The sequence below is a fragment of the Pongo pygmaeus genome, chromosome X (genome assembly GCF_028885625.2).
Source record: "Pongo pygmaeus isolate AG05252 chromosome X, NHGRI_mPonPyg2-v2.0_pri, whole genome shotgun sequence".
NCBI classification, from domain to species: domain Eukaryota; kingdom Metazoa; phylum Chordata; class Mammalia; order Primates; family Hominidae; genus Pongo; species Pongo pygmaeus.
Window position 1 is genome coordinate 77,075,596 of NC_072396.2, and position 16,581 is coordinate 77,092,176.

At 43.1% G+C, this 16,581-nt stretch overlaps 1 protein-coding gene across 1 annotated transcript; it reads left to right on the plus strand.

The window, feature by feature from the left end:
- Positions 1–11,433: 11,433 nt before the first annotated feature.
- On the plus strand, positions 11,434–12,005 carry LOC129025359 (putative FXYD domain-containing ion transport regulator 8). Its single transcript, XM_054473136.1, has 2 exons — positions 11,434–11,586; positions 11,871–12,005. The coding sequence occupies exons 1-2, from the start codon at positions 11,434–11,436 to the stop codon at positions 12,003–12,005; spliced, it is 288 nt and encodes a 95-aa protein (XP_054329111.1).
- The last annotated feature ends 4,576 nt before the right edge of the window (positions 12,006–16,581 follow it).

Sequence of the window (16,581 nt, forward strand, 5' to 3'; positions counted from 1 at the left end):
CTTCAAATCACGCCTGAGAGCCTGCTGAGAATATTTGGATGAGCTGATTGGTGAAGGGCTTTCCCAGGCAAAGCATTCTATAAAAACTGAAACAAGTCCCAAATTGTTCAAATCCACAGACATCAACTTAAGGCAACAAGAAACATGAAACACCAAGGAGACATGACATCACCAAAAAAAACACAATAACCTCTCAGTAGGCCGGGCACGGTGGCTCACGCCTATAATCTCAGCACTTTGGGAGGCCGAGGCTGGTGGATCATGAGGTCAGGAGTTCAAGACCAGCCTGGCCAAGATGGTGAAACCCCATCTCTACTAAAAAAAAAAAAATTAACCGGGCATGGTGGCTGGTGCCTGTAATCCCAGCTACTCGGGAGGCTGAGGCAGAGAATTGCTTGAACCTGGGAGTTGGAGGTTGCAGTGAGCCAAGATCGTGCCACTGCACTCCAGCCTGGGCGACAGAGGAAGAATCCATCTCAATAATGATGATAATAATAATAATAATAATAATAATAATCTCTCAGTAGCTGACCCCAAAGAAGTGGAGATATACAGACTGCCTGGCAAATAATTCAAAATAATTATTTAAGAAAGTTCAGGCTGGCACAGTGGCTCATGCTTGTAATCCCACCACTTTGGGAGGCTGAGGGGGGTCAATTGCTTTAGCTCAGGAATTCAAGACCAGCCTGGACAACATGGTGAGAACCCGTCTGTACTAAACATACAAAAAAATTAGTCGGGTTTATTGGTGCACACCTGTAGTCCCAGCTACTTGGGAGGTTGAGGTGGATCACTTGAGCCCTGGGGGTGGAGGTTGCAGTGAGCTGAGATCTCACCACTGCACTCCAGCCTGGGTGACAGAGTGAGACCTACCCAGTTTCAAAAAAAAAAAAAAAAGTTTAACAGCTTAAATAAACAATTAAAAGTAATAATAATGACTAAAATAAGAAATTTAACTGAGATTGAAATTAATTTTTTAAAAAATCAAACAGAAATTCTGAAGCTGAAAAGTAAAAGGAATGAAATGAAGAGGAAATCTGTGAACTCATAAGACTAGCAATTTGAAAATATATCATCAGAGGCTAAAGAAGAAAAGGAATGAAGAAAGCTCACTACATTTATGAGATAACATCAAAAGAACAAATATTCAAGTTACGGAAGTTCATTAAAGAGAAGAACAGGCTGGGAGCAGTGGCTCACACCTGTAATCCCAGCACTTTGGGAAGCCAAGGCGGGTGGATCACCCGAGGCCAGGAGTTCAAGACCAGCTGGACCAACATGGTGAAACCCCATCTCTACTAAAAATACAAAAATGAGCTGGGTGTGGTGGCAGGCACCTGTAATCCCAGCTACTTGGGAGGCTGAGGCAGGAGAATCGCTTGAACCCAGGAGGTAGAGGTTACAGTGAGCCAAGATCACGCCATTGCACTCCAGCCTGGGCGACAAAAGCAAAACTGTGTCTCAAATGAAAAAAAAAAAAAAGAGAGAGAGAGAAAGAGAAGAACAAAGGAGAAGAAAGTTTATTTAAAGAAATAATAGCAGAAAAAAATTCAAATTTGGAGAAAGATGTAAATATCCAAATACAGGAAGGTCAAAAGTTTCCAATCAGATTCAATCCAAATGTAATAAGACTACATCAAAACATATTATAATGAAACTGTCAAAAATCAAAAACAAAGAAAAAATTATAAAAGCAGCAGGAAAAAAGAACCAAATAATATATAATGGTTTTTCCAATAAGGCTAGCAGGAGATTTCTCAGCAGAGACCTTACAGGCCAGAAGAAACTTGGAGGAGATATTCAAAGTGCAGGAAGAAAACTGCCAACCAGCAGTACTGTACTTGGAAAAGCTGTCCTTTAGAAATAAAGATGAGGTTGGGCATGGTGGCTCACGCCTGTAATCTCAGCACTTTAGGAGGCCAAGGCGGGCAGATCACTAGAGGTCAGGAGTTCCAGACCAGCCTGGCCGACATGGTGAAACCCTGACTCTACTAAAAGTACAAAAAATCAGCCAGGCATGGTGGCACACACCTGTAATCCCAGCTAAACGGGATGCTGAGGCACGAGAATTGCTTGAACCCGGGAGGCGGAGGCTGCAGTGAGGCAAGATTGTGCTGCTGCACTCCAGCCTGGGCAACAGAGTGAGACTTCATCTCAAAAACAAAACAAAACAAAAGTAAGTGAAAGGTCAAATGCTCTAATAGTGTAATGGTGGTGGTTTGTAAATCATTTTTATTTTTAGTATGAAGGTTATAAGACAAAGCTATTAAAATAATAGTAGCACCTTGGGAGGCTGAGGTGGGAGGCTTGCTTGAGCTCAGGAGTTCAAGACCAGCCTGGGCAACATAAAGAGACCTTGTCTCTACAAGAAAATGTTTTAAAAATTAGGTGGAATGGTGGCACATGCCTGTGGTCCTACCTACTTGGGAGGCTGAGGTGGGAGGATTGCTTGAATTCAACAGGTAGAGGCTGCAGTGAGACATGATGGCACCACTGCACTGCAGCCTGGGTGACAGTGAGACCCTTTCTGAAAAATAATAAAAATAATAATAGCTACAATAATTTGTTAAGGGATACGCAATATAAATATATGTAAATTGTGACATCAAAAATTTTTAATGAGGGAGGGAACAGAATAAAGCGTAGAGGTTTTGTTTTTTTGTTTTTTTGGTTTTTTTTGAGACAAGGTCTCACTCTGTCACCCAGGCTGGAGTGCAGTGGTAAAATCTCAGCTCACTGCAACCTCCACCTCCTGGTTTCAAGCGACTGTCATGCCTCAGCCTCCCGAGTAGCTAGGATTACAGGCATATGCCACCACGACCAGCTAATTGTTTTTGTATTTTTTGGTAGAGATGGAGTTTCACAGTGTTGGCCAGGCTGTTCTTGAACCTGACCTCAAGTGATCCGCCTGTCTCGGCTTCCCAAAGTGCTAGGATTACAGATGTGAGTCACCGCACCCAGCAAATGTAGCGTATTTGTTATCAGCATAAAATAGACTGTTATAACTATAAGAAGCCTTATGTAAGCCTCATGGTAACGACAAAGCAAAAACCTATAGTAGATACACAAAATATAAAAAGTAAGAAATGAGTCAGACATGGTGGCTCACATCTCTAATCCTAGCACTTTGGGAGTATTCCTTGATGCCAGGAGTTTGAAACCAGCCTGGGCAACACAGTAAGACCCCATCTCTACAGAAATTTTTTTAAAAATTAGCCAGGTTTGGTAGTGCATTCCTGTAGTCCTGGCTACTCAGGAGGCTGAGGCGGGAGGATCACTTGAGCCCAAGAGGTGGAGGCTGCAGTGTGGCATGAGCATGCCACTGCACTCCAGCCTGGAAAACAGAGTAAGACCCTGTCTCAAAAAATAAATAGGAATGAAAGCATGCTAATAGATAAAATCATATAATTGCAAAGGAAGAAAAGACAGGAAGAAAGAAACAAAAGATCTACAAAATAACCAGAAAATAACTAACAAAATGGTAGTAGTAAGTCCTTACCTATGAATAATTACCTTAGTGTAATTGGATTAAATTCTCCAGTCAAAAGAAAGAGTGGCTGAACGAGTTTTTTTATAGCCAAAAAAAAAAAAAAAAAAAAGCCTCAGCTATAAGCTACCTACAACAAATGCACTTCACCTGTAGGAAAACACACAAAGTAAAGGGATGGAAAAAGATATTCTATGCAGATGGAATCGAAACAGAGCAGAGCACATCGTATTTATATTAGGCAAAATAGACTTTAAGTCAAAAACCATAAAAAGAGACAAGGGAGATCACACTATAATGATAAAGGGGTCAGTTCATTAAAAAGATATAACAAATATAAATGTACATGTACCAGTCGGGCATGGTGGCTCATGCCTCTAATCCCAGCACTTTGGGAGGCCAGGGCAGGCAGATCACTTGAGGTCAAGAGTTTGAGACTAGCCTGGCCAACATGGTGAAACCCCATATCTACCAAAAATACAAAAATTAGCCAGGTGTGGTGGTTCACGCCTGTAATCTGAGCTACTTGGGAGGGTAAGACAGGAGAATTGCTTGAACCTGGGAGAAAAAATTTGCAGTGAGGCGAGATCTCACCACCGCACTCCAGCCTGGGTGACAGAGCAAGACTCAGTCTCAAAAAATAAAAAGTATATATATATGTGTGTGTGTGTACATATATGTGTATATATGTGTGTATATATGTGTGTGTATGTGTGTGTGTATATATGTGTGTGTATATATGTGTGTGTATGTGTGTGTATATATGTGTGTGTATATGTGTGTATATATGTGTGTGTATATGTATATATGTGTATATGTATATATGTGTATATGTATATATGTATATGTGTATATGTATATATGTATATATGTATATACACACACACACACACACATGCACCTAACATTGGAGCACTTAAATATATAAAGCAAATGTTAATAGATCTGAAGAGAGAGACAAACTATAATATAATAAAACTAGGGAACTTCAATAACTCACTTTCAACAATGAACACATTCTACAGAAAGTAAATCAATAAGGAAACAGGACATTGTTTTGAGACCCCCCCCAGTTAAATTAAGGTTCCAGTACTAGAGTGGCTAGCAACCTTGACCTAGGGGAACATGAAAGGGAGTTAGACATGGATGTTTACAGTGTGCCTTTCATGGGATACCTCTTTTACCTGGTTGACAGCCTAATGCCTAGCTGTCTGACCTGTAACCAGGAGAGTGCCCTCACACAGGAAACTTGTTTATACTGGCAGAGACCAGATCACTGTGACTTTTGTCTGACTTGTGTCCAATTTATGCCATGCTTGCCATCACTCTGCCACTGGGAGCCAGACATGATTTTCTCACCAGCATCCTGGGCAAAACTCAGCCTGGAGCAGCCCCGAGTTCTTCAGGTGGAAGGTAAAAAATCAATATTTACCACAATAGGAAACAAATTTAAAGATTTTTACTTAGATTCTGATCAGGTGGCCAGGCATGGTGGCTCACACCTGTAATCCCAGCACTTTGGAAGACCGAGACAGGCGGATCACCTGAGGTCAGTATTTCAAGACCAGCCTGGTCAACATGGTGAAACCCCATCTCTACTAAAAATACAAAAATTAGTCAGGTGTGGTGGCGCACGCCTGTAGTCCCAGCTAATCAAGAGGCTGAGGCAGGAGAATTGCTTGAACCCAGGAGGCAGAAGCTGCAGTGAGCTGAGATTGCACCACTGCAGTCCAGACTGGATGACAGAGTGAGACTCCGTCTCAAAAAATAATAATAATATTAAAATAAAATTGTATTCAAAATGGATATTGAGGCAACATAAAATTTTAAGAATTTTCTGCAATCCACCCATTGGTGCCTCAGCATTATATTTTAAGTCTAAAGCAACTGTAGTTGAATGGTGAGGATATATTAACTTTAAAGAGAAAGAGAGGTTGTGGTGGTTATATTCGCAAGGTGAGAAACTGTGGTGGAAAGCTGGGGGTGGTAGTAGAAAAAGACATCAAGGAGTGGGTAATCCTCCCCTAGGGTGTCAAGGGGTTGATGAATATGAGGGCTGGTGTTTCCTGGGGAAAGTACTAATCTCCATTAATTTTAGTAACATGTATCACAGTCCCTTTTAGGTATGGGAGTGTGAGGGTAACAGAGAGCAAGAAACATACCAGAATCATGGGCTAAGCAAAAAAAGTCCTGTGTCCGTTTGTGTCTTAGGAGAAGCAGTCCATGGACATCACTAGAGTGCAGGTTTAGTACAAGTGGGGATGTCCTCTGCAGCACAGAGGCAGAGTCATTCCCAACACCAAGGTCTTGGGTTGGGCGATATTGTCTGAGGCAATGTCATACCCAGCAGTAAAGTTTTGAGTTGGGGCAATATCCTCTGAAGCTATGTCATCTCCATAGGCGAGATTTTGGGCCAAGACAATATCATCTAGGATATGGGACTGGGTATCGTTTACAAGTGGGTACCCACTCAAGTAGATGTGGGCCTCAGCATTTTTCATGTTTACTTGAAACAATCATCTACTGGAGGGTTTGGGCCTCTGGTTCTAAACCAATTAAAGTACCCAAACCACTGGTAAGAAGACCAACAATCAACAGAATAGAGTGCAGTTGCACCTGATAGAGTTTTGTTTTAGGTGGAAATTTAGGTTCAAATGGTACCTTATCATATGAGAAGCTGTCTGGTCTATGGGAAAAGCTATGGTTAATGAGTCTGAGGAGAGTAAGTGTCTTTGATCTGGTCTCCAGCCTTTATGGGATGGGAGTAAGATCAAAAAATTATTTCAAAAAATAGATTAAGGCCTGGGGCAAATTAGAGAGCTTTAGGAGTGTATTTGTTGGACTGGAATTTGAAAAGAAATTGTTGCCAGGTGCGGTGGCTCACGTCTGTAATCCCAGCACTTTGGGAGGCTGAGGCGGGTGGATCACCTAAGGTCAGGAGTTCGAGACCAGCCTGGCCAACTTGGTGAAAGTCTGCCTCTACTAAAAATATAAAAAATTAGCCAGGCATGCTGGTGGGTGCCTGTAATCCCAGCTACTCAGGAGGCTGAGGCAGGAAAATCACTTGAACCCAGGAGGCGGAGGTTGCAGTGAGCCAAGATCATGCCATTGCACTCCAGCCTGGGTAACAAGAATGAAACTCTGTCTCAAAAAAAAAAAAAGAAGAAGAAGAAAAAAGAAATTGTTTGAGGACATCATTGTGTCTCCCAATTAAATCAGTTATTTGGAATCTATCAGGGGCATAAAAGTTTTATTGAGTGTTTAATGCCTTTTCCAAGAGCCCAGCATGGTATAGTATAATGAGTAACATTTGTGTTTTGGTTAATATTAGTAACGTCTGTAACTCTGAAGGGAATAAGGAGTGTCCTGGCAAGGTCTTGCATTGTGGCCTTAGTATAGGTGGAGATAGGTGATTTTGATTTGTATTTTGAGTGTTTGTGCAGCAAGAGGTTTCCAGAGTTGAACCTTGAAGGGAACAATTATTAGGTAATGGCCTAATAATTCATAATAAATATGAAGATGAGATCATTTGTTGATTAGGGCATCTAGTGCTAAGATGACTGCTTGAAGTTTGGCTAAGTGTGTTGTCCCTTAGGCCTGGTCCTTCATTAGGGACATCCAGGCTAAGGGATAGAAAAAATAACATTCCATTAAGCTGTGTCATGTATGATAGTTAGAAGTGCCGTTTGCAGTGTCTGAACTCCCATTGCTGTTCACTCAGTTTATCCTGAGTTCCTAGGTACTCCAGAAGTCTGGGAGAGGAATAACGTCCTTTAGCACCCTGGAATTTGTCAAGGGACAAAGGACAGGAGAAGCCACCACTTTCTGCAGGTGGAATATACCAGAAGGCCCAGGTTTGGCTCAATTCTGTCTCAAGGAGGCCTCAGTAGCCAGGCGGAACTTGTGAGGTGCTCACTCCGTGACCCAAAGGATAATGGACAGCTGGGTATGGAAGATCACAGGGTCACAGGCTCAGGGTCTATGACAGCCTCTATTTGTTTTATTTATTTTTTATTTTATTTTATTTATTTATTTATTTGATACTGAGTTTCACTCTTGTTGCCCAGGCTGGAGTGCAATGGCATGATCTCAGCTCACCACAACCTCCGCCTCCTGGGTTCAAGCGATTCTCCTGCCTCAGCCTCCCGAGTAGCTGGGATTACAGGCATGCGCCACCACATCCAGCTAATTCTGTATTCTTTTAGAAGAGACGGGGTTTCTTCATGTTGGTCAGGCTGGTCTCAAACTCCCGACCTCATGTGATCTGCCCGCCTCAGCCTCCCAAAGTGCTGGGATTACAGGCGTGAGCCACTGTGCCCAGCTATTATTTATTTTATTTTTTTGAGACACTCTTGCTCTGCCACCCAGGCTGGAGTTCGGTGGCTCAATCTTGGCTCATTGCAACCTCTGCCTCCTGGGTTCAAGTGATTCTTGTTCCTCAGCCACCCAAGTTGCTGGGACTACAGGCGTGCACCTCCATGCCCGGCTGATTTTTGTATTTTTAGTAGAGATGGGGTTTCACCATGATGGCCAGGGTGGTCTCGAACTCCTGACCTCAAGTAATCTGCCTGCTTCAGCCTCCCAAAGTGCTGGAATTACAGGCATGAGCCACCGCACCCAGTGAAAGCCTTTATTTCTAGGACATCCCAGTTAGCCAGCCATGTGTTATTTTAATGGTGCATAGCATGAGAATTTCTTGCATTGGAAGCCCTGAAGTAACTATCATGAGTGGTTCAGAGACTCCAGGAGGCATGAAAAAGGTTGCTGTGAACAAGTTTTTTGAAAGCACTAACAGGAGTGATGGTTAATTTTAATTTATAAGTAAAAAAAGACATTGGACTTATATGAACTTATTGAGTGTGTCAGATGAATCTCCTTGAAAAAGGATGTTATTACTGTAATGGCATACCTGTGTTCCTGGAGAAAGGTAGATGTCATCAAAATGTTATCTGCAAAGCCTGTCCCAAATAAGCAATCTCTGAGGAAACTTGTTAACCACTAGATCAACCTTAAAAGTAATTGTCGGGAAGTTCTAAACCTAGAAGAAAAAAAAAAGACATTTGCCATCATAAAAACATGAAAGGATAAAACTCACTGGTAAAGCAATCATCACACAAAGAAGGAAGAAGAAAGCCTCAAATTTTACCATTGCAGAAATCCACCAAAACCCAACAATAAGCAATAGGAGAAAACCTAAGGAACAAAGAATATATAAACAACCAGAAAACAATTGACTGTATGACAGGAACAAAACCTCAAGCATCAAAAATAACCTTGAGGCTGGGTGCAGTGGCTCACGCCTGTAGTGCCAGCACTTTAGGAGGCTGAGGTGGGCAGATCACCTGAAGTCGGGAGTTCAAGACTAGCCTGACCAACATGGAGAAACCCCATCTCTACTAAAAATACAAAAAATTAGCCAGGCATGGTGGCACATGCCTGTAATCCCAGCTACTCAGGAGGCTGAGGCAGGAGAATTGCTTGAATCTGGTAGGCAGAGGTTGCGGTGAGCCAAGATCACGCCATTGCACTCCAGCCTGGGCAACAAGAGCAAAACTCCGTCTCAAAAAAATAAATAAATAAATAACCTTGAATGTAAACGGATTAAATTCTCTACTTGACCAGTAAAGATACATATGGACTAAAAGAGATGGAAAAAAATATTTCACACATATTGAAACCCAAAGCAAGCAGAAGTAGCTATATTTATATCAGATAAGACAGACTTTAAGTCAAGAACAGGCCAGGCATAGAGGCTCATACATGTAATCGCAGCAGTTTGGGAGGCCAAAGGTGGGAGGATCACTTGAGGCCAGGAGTTTGAGACAAACCTGAGCAAAATAGTGAGACCTTGTGTCGACAAAATAAATATTAAAAAATTAGCCAGATGTGGTGGCATGTGCTACTCAGGAGGCTAAGGTACTGATCATTTATGCCCAGTTCAAAGCTGCAGTGAGCCATGATCACATCACTGCATTCCAGCCTGGGCACCCTGTCTTATTGTTATTATATAATAACAAAGGGATCCATCCAGCAAGAGGATATAATAATTCTAAATATATATGCACCTAACACTAGAGCACCAAGATTCATAAATCAAATATTGGCTGGGCATGGTGGCTCACGCCTGTAATCCCAGCACTTTGGGAGGCCGAGGTGGGTGGATCACCTGAGGTCGGGAGTTCACGACCAGCCTGACATGGAGAAACCCCGTCTCTACTAAAAAATACAAAATTAGCCAGGGTGGTGACGCATGCCTGTAATCCCAGCTACTCGGGAGGCTGAGGCAGGAGAATCGCTTGAACCTGGAAGGCAGAGGTTGTGGTGAGCTGAGATCGCGCCACTGCACTCCAGCCTGGGTGACAAGAGTGAAACTCCGTCTCAAAATAAATAAATAAATAAAATATTACTAGATATAAAGAGACTGTAATACAATAATAGTGGGGAAATTAAACAATCCATTCTCAACATTAGACAGATTATCTAAACAGAATATCAACAAAGAAGCATTGGATTTCAACTGCACTCTATACCAAATTGACCTAACAGATGTTTACAAAACATTCTATCTAGCAACTGCAGAATATATATTATTTTCATCAGCACATAAAACATCCTCTAGGACAGACCATATGGTAGGCCACAAAGCAAGACTCAACAAATTTTTTAAAAATCAAAATCATATTGGGTATCTTCTTAGACCACAATGGAATAAAACTAGAAATCAATACCAGGAGGAACTTTGGAAACTATACAAATACATGTAAATCAAACAAAATGCTCCTGAATAACCATTGCATCAACAAAGAAATTAAGATGAAAATCAGGTTCTGGTTCAAGATGGCTGACTAGAAGCAGCTAGTGGGCACCTCTCTCTTACAAGTGGATCTTGTAAGATCTCTCTTACAAGTGGATCTCTCTTACAAGTGGATCATGTAAGAGAGCATGCTGAAATTCACCAGAGAAACAATAGGAACCATGGAGAACACAGGAGAATGAAGCTACGCACTGTGCTTAGCCAGGATGGGTGTGGAACCAGGAGAGGCTTCCTAACATGGGAGACAGGTGAGTGAGTGGGAGATTCAAGGGGTTCCACATCTCCAACATGGACCATTACAATCCAAGTCATGGAAGAGCCCCCTTGACTCCCCTCAGGTCTCCAGACTAACACAGGGAGCCACCTGGAGACTGAGCAGAGGTACCACTCAAGCCCATGTGGAACTCAATAGACTTTTGATCCCCAGGCAGCCTTGAGCCAGGTGCTGCTGCCCTGCCAAGGAGGGAGGTCAGGCATTTTCACATGCTCCTAGGACAGATACCATGGCCATGGTAAGAAGGAATGGGTACATGACAAACCATATGGCTCCCACCTCTGCTGCGCCCTGCCAAACAGGGCTTGCCTGCTTTTGGGGCAGAACACCAACAAACCAACCCTGCCCCCACCTTAACCTTGCAGGCACAGTTCAACTCCCAAAGGCCCCCAGCTCCCAGAAGCCATCGAAAGGCCCTCTGTAGCCTCTGCTACTGCTTCCTTAACCCCTGCCACCCACAGGCCAGGGAAGAAATGAGGAGGGAGGAAACTTTGTGCACCCCAGTCATGATGCAGAGGAGTGGTCAGGCTGCACATTGCATGATCCCTCACCTCCATGGCTCCCCACCAGACATGACATGCCTGCTTCAGTGAAAGTCCCCCAGCACAGCACAACTGCCCTGCTCTTGCCTGAACACTGTGGCTATATCTTGGCATTCCTCTGAGGGCCCAAATCCCAGAGGTCACTGTTAGGCCCTTCCAAGTTGCTGCCACTGCTGCCTCTGCTCCTGCTGCCTGCAGGCCAGGGAGGGAATGGGGAGGTGGGACAATATTGAACACCCCTAAGACAGAACCAAGGCTCCTCAGGACAGCATGTCCTCCTAGGATTGTCTTGGAGGGGACCAGCTGTGCAGATACCATGGAGGTGGTACTGATCTTTGTATGCAGCCTGCTCGTCCCTGTGGTCCTGGCCAGTGCAGCTAAGAAGGAGAAGGAAATAGATCCTTTTCATTATAACTACCAGACCCTGAGGATTGGAGGATTGGTGTTTGATGTGGTCCTCTTCCTGGTTGTGAGCCTCTATAGAGTCTTGTTCTGTTGCCCAGGCTGGAGTGCAGTGGCAGGATCTCACACTGCAACCACTGCCTTCTGGGTTCAAGTGATTCTCGTGCCTCAGCCTCCCGAGTAGCTGGGATTACAGGTATGCACCACCATGCCCCGCTAATTTTTGTATTTTTAGAAAAGACAGGGTTTCACCATGTTGGCCAGGCTGGTCTTGAACTCCTGACCTCAAGTGATCTGCCCGCCTCGGCCTCCCAAAGTGCTGGGATTACAGGTGTGAGCCATCGTGCCCAGCTGAGCCGCCATCTTCTAAGTCACAGGTGCAAGTGCAGTTTCAATCAGAAGCCCCAGGATCCAGGAGATGAGGAAGCTCAGGTGGAAAACTTCATCATTGCAAATGCAAAAGAGCCCCAGAAAACAAAAAACTGAAGTGCAGCCCACAGGTAGGCAGCCTCTGGAACTGGAAGGTAGCTGCTTGAACGTTTATATGCAAATGTTGATGCTTAAGAAAACTGGCCACTTTAGCAACAGATATTTTCCCAGGAGAAGGCAAGAACTTGTGCATCTCCTTGTGCCCATCCCTATCCCTTCTAACAACATTCTTCAACCTAATGATGCAACTAACAGTTGCCTCCCTCATGCAGCCTGTGGTCTTGCCCAACTCCTGTTACGTGTCTGTGTATGTGCGTGTTTGTCGACTGTGGTCTTCGTGGCTACTTGTTCATGGATGATATTGTGTTAGTGAACTGTGGAGACTCACTTTTCCAGGCAGGAGCGGAGCCATGTCAGCATTGATCCCTCTCTGCCACCATGAGCCTCCATCATCTCCTGCTTCTAGGAGTCCACTTACTCCCTGAGAGACCAACCCCTTTTGTTGATTTAGGGATGGGTTTGGGTAGGAGCATGGGCAGGAATCTCCAATTATCCTAGGACCTGGGGAGGTTTGCATCACCATCATTATAATTCCTCATGGACCCTGTTCACTCTCTACAAGAAACTCGCTTCCTTATTTCACCCTCACATGAGTCTATCCTGAAGGTCTCTTAGTATTAATAATTGGAGATTCAAAGCAAGGAGCTGGTGAGCCCAGCCATTGCCTTCAGGCAAGCTACTCCCTTTCATGATCATTTTTTTTCCAGGAGGCTTCCACTGAGAAGTCCGCATCAACCCTGCCCTTCTGCAGAGTTCCCAGTGATTTTAGGCTAAGGGCTTCTACTCTATCCCTGGGGAATGTGCCCCTTGCGTATCTTCTCAGCAATAACCCCATGTGCTCTGGGACTGTACCACTCTTCAACCTTCCCTGCTTCTGAGATTTCAATCTACAAGCCAGCTCATCAGGATGCAGACTCCTATCCCTAAAGTTGGGTATCTGGCAGGTGATGGCTGAGGGACCCCCATTCTGTTGGGGCCAACACACTGGGATGGGCAGAGTGAGAGTAGGGGTCCTTTGATTCTCTGCCCATGTTCCCTTGGTCAGACAACAAAGACAAATCCTGCATCCTTTGCTCTGCCTGTCAGTATTCAGAGTTATGAGTGAGGAAGGTTAGAGATCTGGAAGACTCTGTATAGCCCCACTGCAGAGGGAACAGCAAGAGGTCAGAGGTTACAATAAGAACAGTAACTCAAACCAGTTTCTGCCCCTACTGTCCTCCATGTTCCTGTGGAAACCAAACAAACTTCTGCTATGACCATACTGCTGTTCTCTCTATTGTGATCTATCCTCTCAACAGAAAAAAGACATAAAATATTGCTTCCAAAAGAACGACACAACCTGCAGCCACAATGCAAAGGAGCAGGCAGAATACACACAGGTGAACCCATGCTTCCATGGCTCCACGCAAGGTAAGGCTTGCCCGTTTCAGTAACAGGCCCCACATGCACCTGCCCCACCCTTGCCTGAATGCTGTGGCTTTGGGTGAACTCCCAGAGGCTGCCAACTCCCAGAGGCTGCCGATAGGCCCTCCACACCCTCTGCCACTGCTGCTTCTGCCCCTGCTGCCCACAGACCAGGGCAGCAGGCACCTTCATAGGCCCCAACAGTGAAATCCAGAACTGCTTCTGTAGAGGAAAGTGCAAGCAGGCCACATGCTCCACAGCTGCCAGTCTTTACTGCCTCAGAAGAGGGGGCCTGCCCTCCCCAGTGAACGTCTGACAGCACAGCCACCCTGCTCTTGCCAGACCATTTCAACTGCAGCCCAGCCCCCATAAGCCTGTCGTCTCCCTGCCCCTGCCTGAGAGTTCTGCCAGTGACCCAGGGACCAGACTACCATTCTCTATCACATCAAGCACCTGAAATGTGGGCTGACTGACACAGTCCTGGTCCAGCCCCTTTCAGACTCATACATGCCATTCAATGGGCCATGTAGGGACCTGAGAATAGAGGAGTCATCTAGTCTAGTCCACCACTGCTGGCACCTGACCACCCCCACCCCCAGGGTCGGAGGTTGGACCAGCCCAACCAGCCAACATCACCACAACTGACACCCATATACACAGGCCAAATGGCAGAGCCCCTACTCCTTTCTACATGAAGCAGCAGGGTTGCTCCATCAGAGAACAGGCAAGCCATAAACCTGTCTGTATTGAGCTGAGTGAAGAGGTTCCATCCCCAAACCACTCCAGTGGAGAACTGTGAATCAGGTAATTTCCATAGCTCTCAGCTACACTGTGGCCTGGAGATAGAAAACAGTGCATCTGAAAGGAGAGTCATTAGCACCAGGACAGGGGTGTAAAGGAGAAACAGATCACATTCCTGCATATCTAGGGTGTGAAGTCAGTGCAGCTCCCTTACCCCCTGCAGAGATCTGCGTGCATCTCACTAGGAGCTCCCCCAGCCACCCCAGTCAGGGCTGATGCCTTCACTGGTCATTGGGATATTTATGGGCAAGACAGGGCTGGTGCCTTTGCTTGTCATTGGGGTATTTATGGGCAAGCCAAGAGTGATTACATACACAGCAGCTTGTGTGCCCCAGCTGGGTCTTTGTTAGTGCCACTTACTGGCCTGCAGGTCTGACTACACAGCCCAATGTAAAACCTAATAACAAAAGTGCACAACCAAAGGCAAAGAATTTACCCAACATACACTACAGTTACACTCTCTAGAGGAAATATATATATATATGTGTGTGTATATATATATACTCACATATATGTGTATACACATATGTGTGTATATATATACTCACATATATGTGTATACACATATGTGTGTATATGTGTATAGATATATATATGCGTATACACATATAGATGTGTATAGATATATATATAAATGCATACACATCTATATGTGTATAGATATATATATACATGTATACACATATAGATGTGTATAGATATATTTATAAGTGTATACACATCTACATGTGTATAGATATATATGTGTATACACATCTACATGTGTATAGATATATATGTGTATACACATCTACATGTGTATAGATATATATGTGTATACACATCTACATGTGTATAGATATATATGTGTATACACATCTACATGTGTATAGATATATATGTGTATACACATCTACATGTGTATAGATATATATGTGTATACACATCTACATGTGTATAGATATATATGTGTATACACATCTACATGTGTATAGATATATATGTGTATACACATCTACATGTGTATAGATATATATGTGTATACACATCTACATGTGTATAGATATATATGTGTATACACATCTACATGTGTATAGATATATATGTGTATACACATCTACATGTGTATAGATATATATGTGTATACACATCTACATGTGTATAGATATATATGTGTATACACATCTACATGTGTATAGATATATATGTGTATACACATCTACGTGTATAGATATATATGTGTATACACATCTACGTGTATAGATATATATGTGTATACACATCTACGTGTATAGATATATATGTGTATACACATCTACATGTGTATAGATATATATGTGTATACACATCTACATGTGTATAGATATATATGTGTATACACATCTACATGTGTATAGATATATATGTGTATACACATCTACATGTGTATAGATATATATATACATGTATACACATCTATATGTGTATAGATATATATATACGTGTATACACATATAGATGTGTATAGATATATTTATACATGTATACACATCTATATGTGTATAGATATATATGTGTGTATACACATCTATATGTGTATAGATATATATGTGTGTATACACATCTATATGTGTATAGATATATGTGTGTGTATACACATCTATATGTGTATAGATATATGTGTGTATAGATATATAGATGTGTATACACATCTGTATGTGTATAGATATATAGATGTGTATACACATCTGTATGTGTATAGATATGTAGATGTGTATACACATCTGTATGTGTATAGATATGTAGATGTGTATACACATCTGTATGTGTATAGATATGTAGATGTGTATACACATCTGTATGTGTATAGATATGTAGATGTGTATACACATCTGTATGTGTATACACATACAGGACTGTGTCAGTCAGCCCACATTTCAGGTGCTTGATGTGATAGAGAATGGTAGTCTGGTCCCTGGGTCACTGGCAGAACTCTCAGGCAGGGGCAGGGAGACGACAGGCTTATGGGGGCTGGGCTGCAGTTGAAATGGTCTGGCAAGAGCAGGGTGGCTGTGCTGTCAGACTTTCACTGGGGAGGGCAGGCCCCCTCTTCTGAGGCAGTAAAGACTGTCAGCTGTGTATACACATACAGATGTGTATAGATATATATATGTGTATACACATATAGATGTGTATAGATATATATGTGTATACACATACAGATGTGTATAGATATATATGTGTATACACATACAGATGTGTATAGATATATATGTGTATACACATACAGATGTGTATAGATATATATGTGTATACACATACAGATGTGTATAGATATATATGTGTATACACATACAGATGTGTATAGATATATGTGTGTATACACATACAGATGTGTATAGATATATGT

Bases quoted from the DNA above. Each gene is read 5' to 3' on its own strand.
- LOC129025359 (XM_054473136.1), top strand. From the start codon at position 11,434: ATGGAGGTGGTACTGATCTTTGTATGCAGCCTGCTCGTCCCTGTGGTC. The intron at 11,587-11,870 runs GTGAGCCTCTAT...CATCGTGCCCAG, and splicing joins ATGTGGTCCTCTTCCTGGTT to CTGAGCCGCCATCTTCTAAG.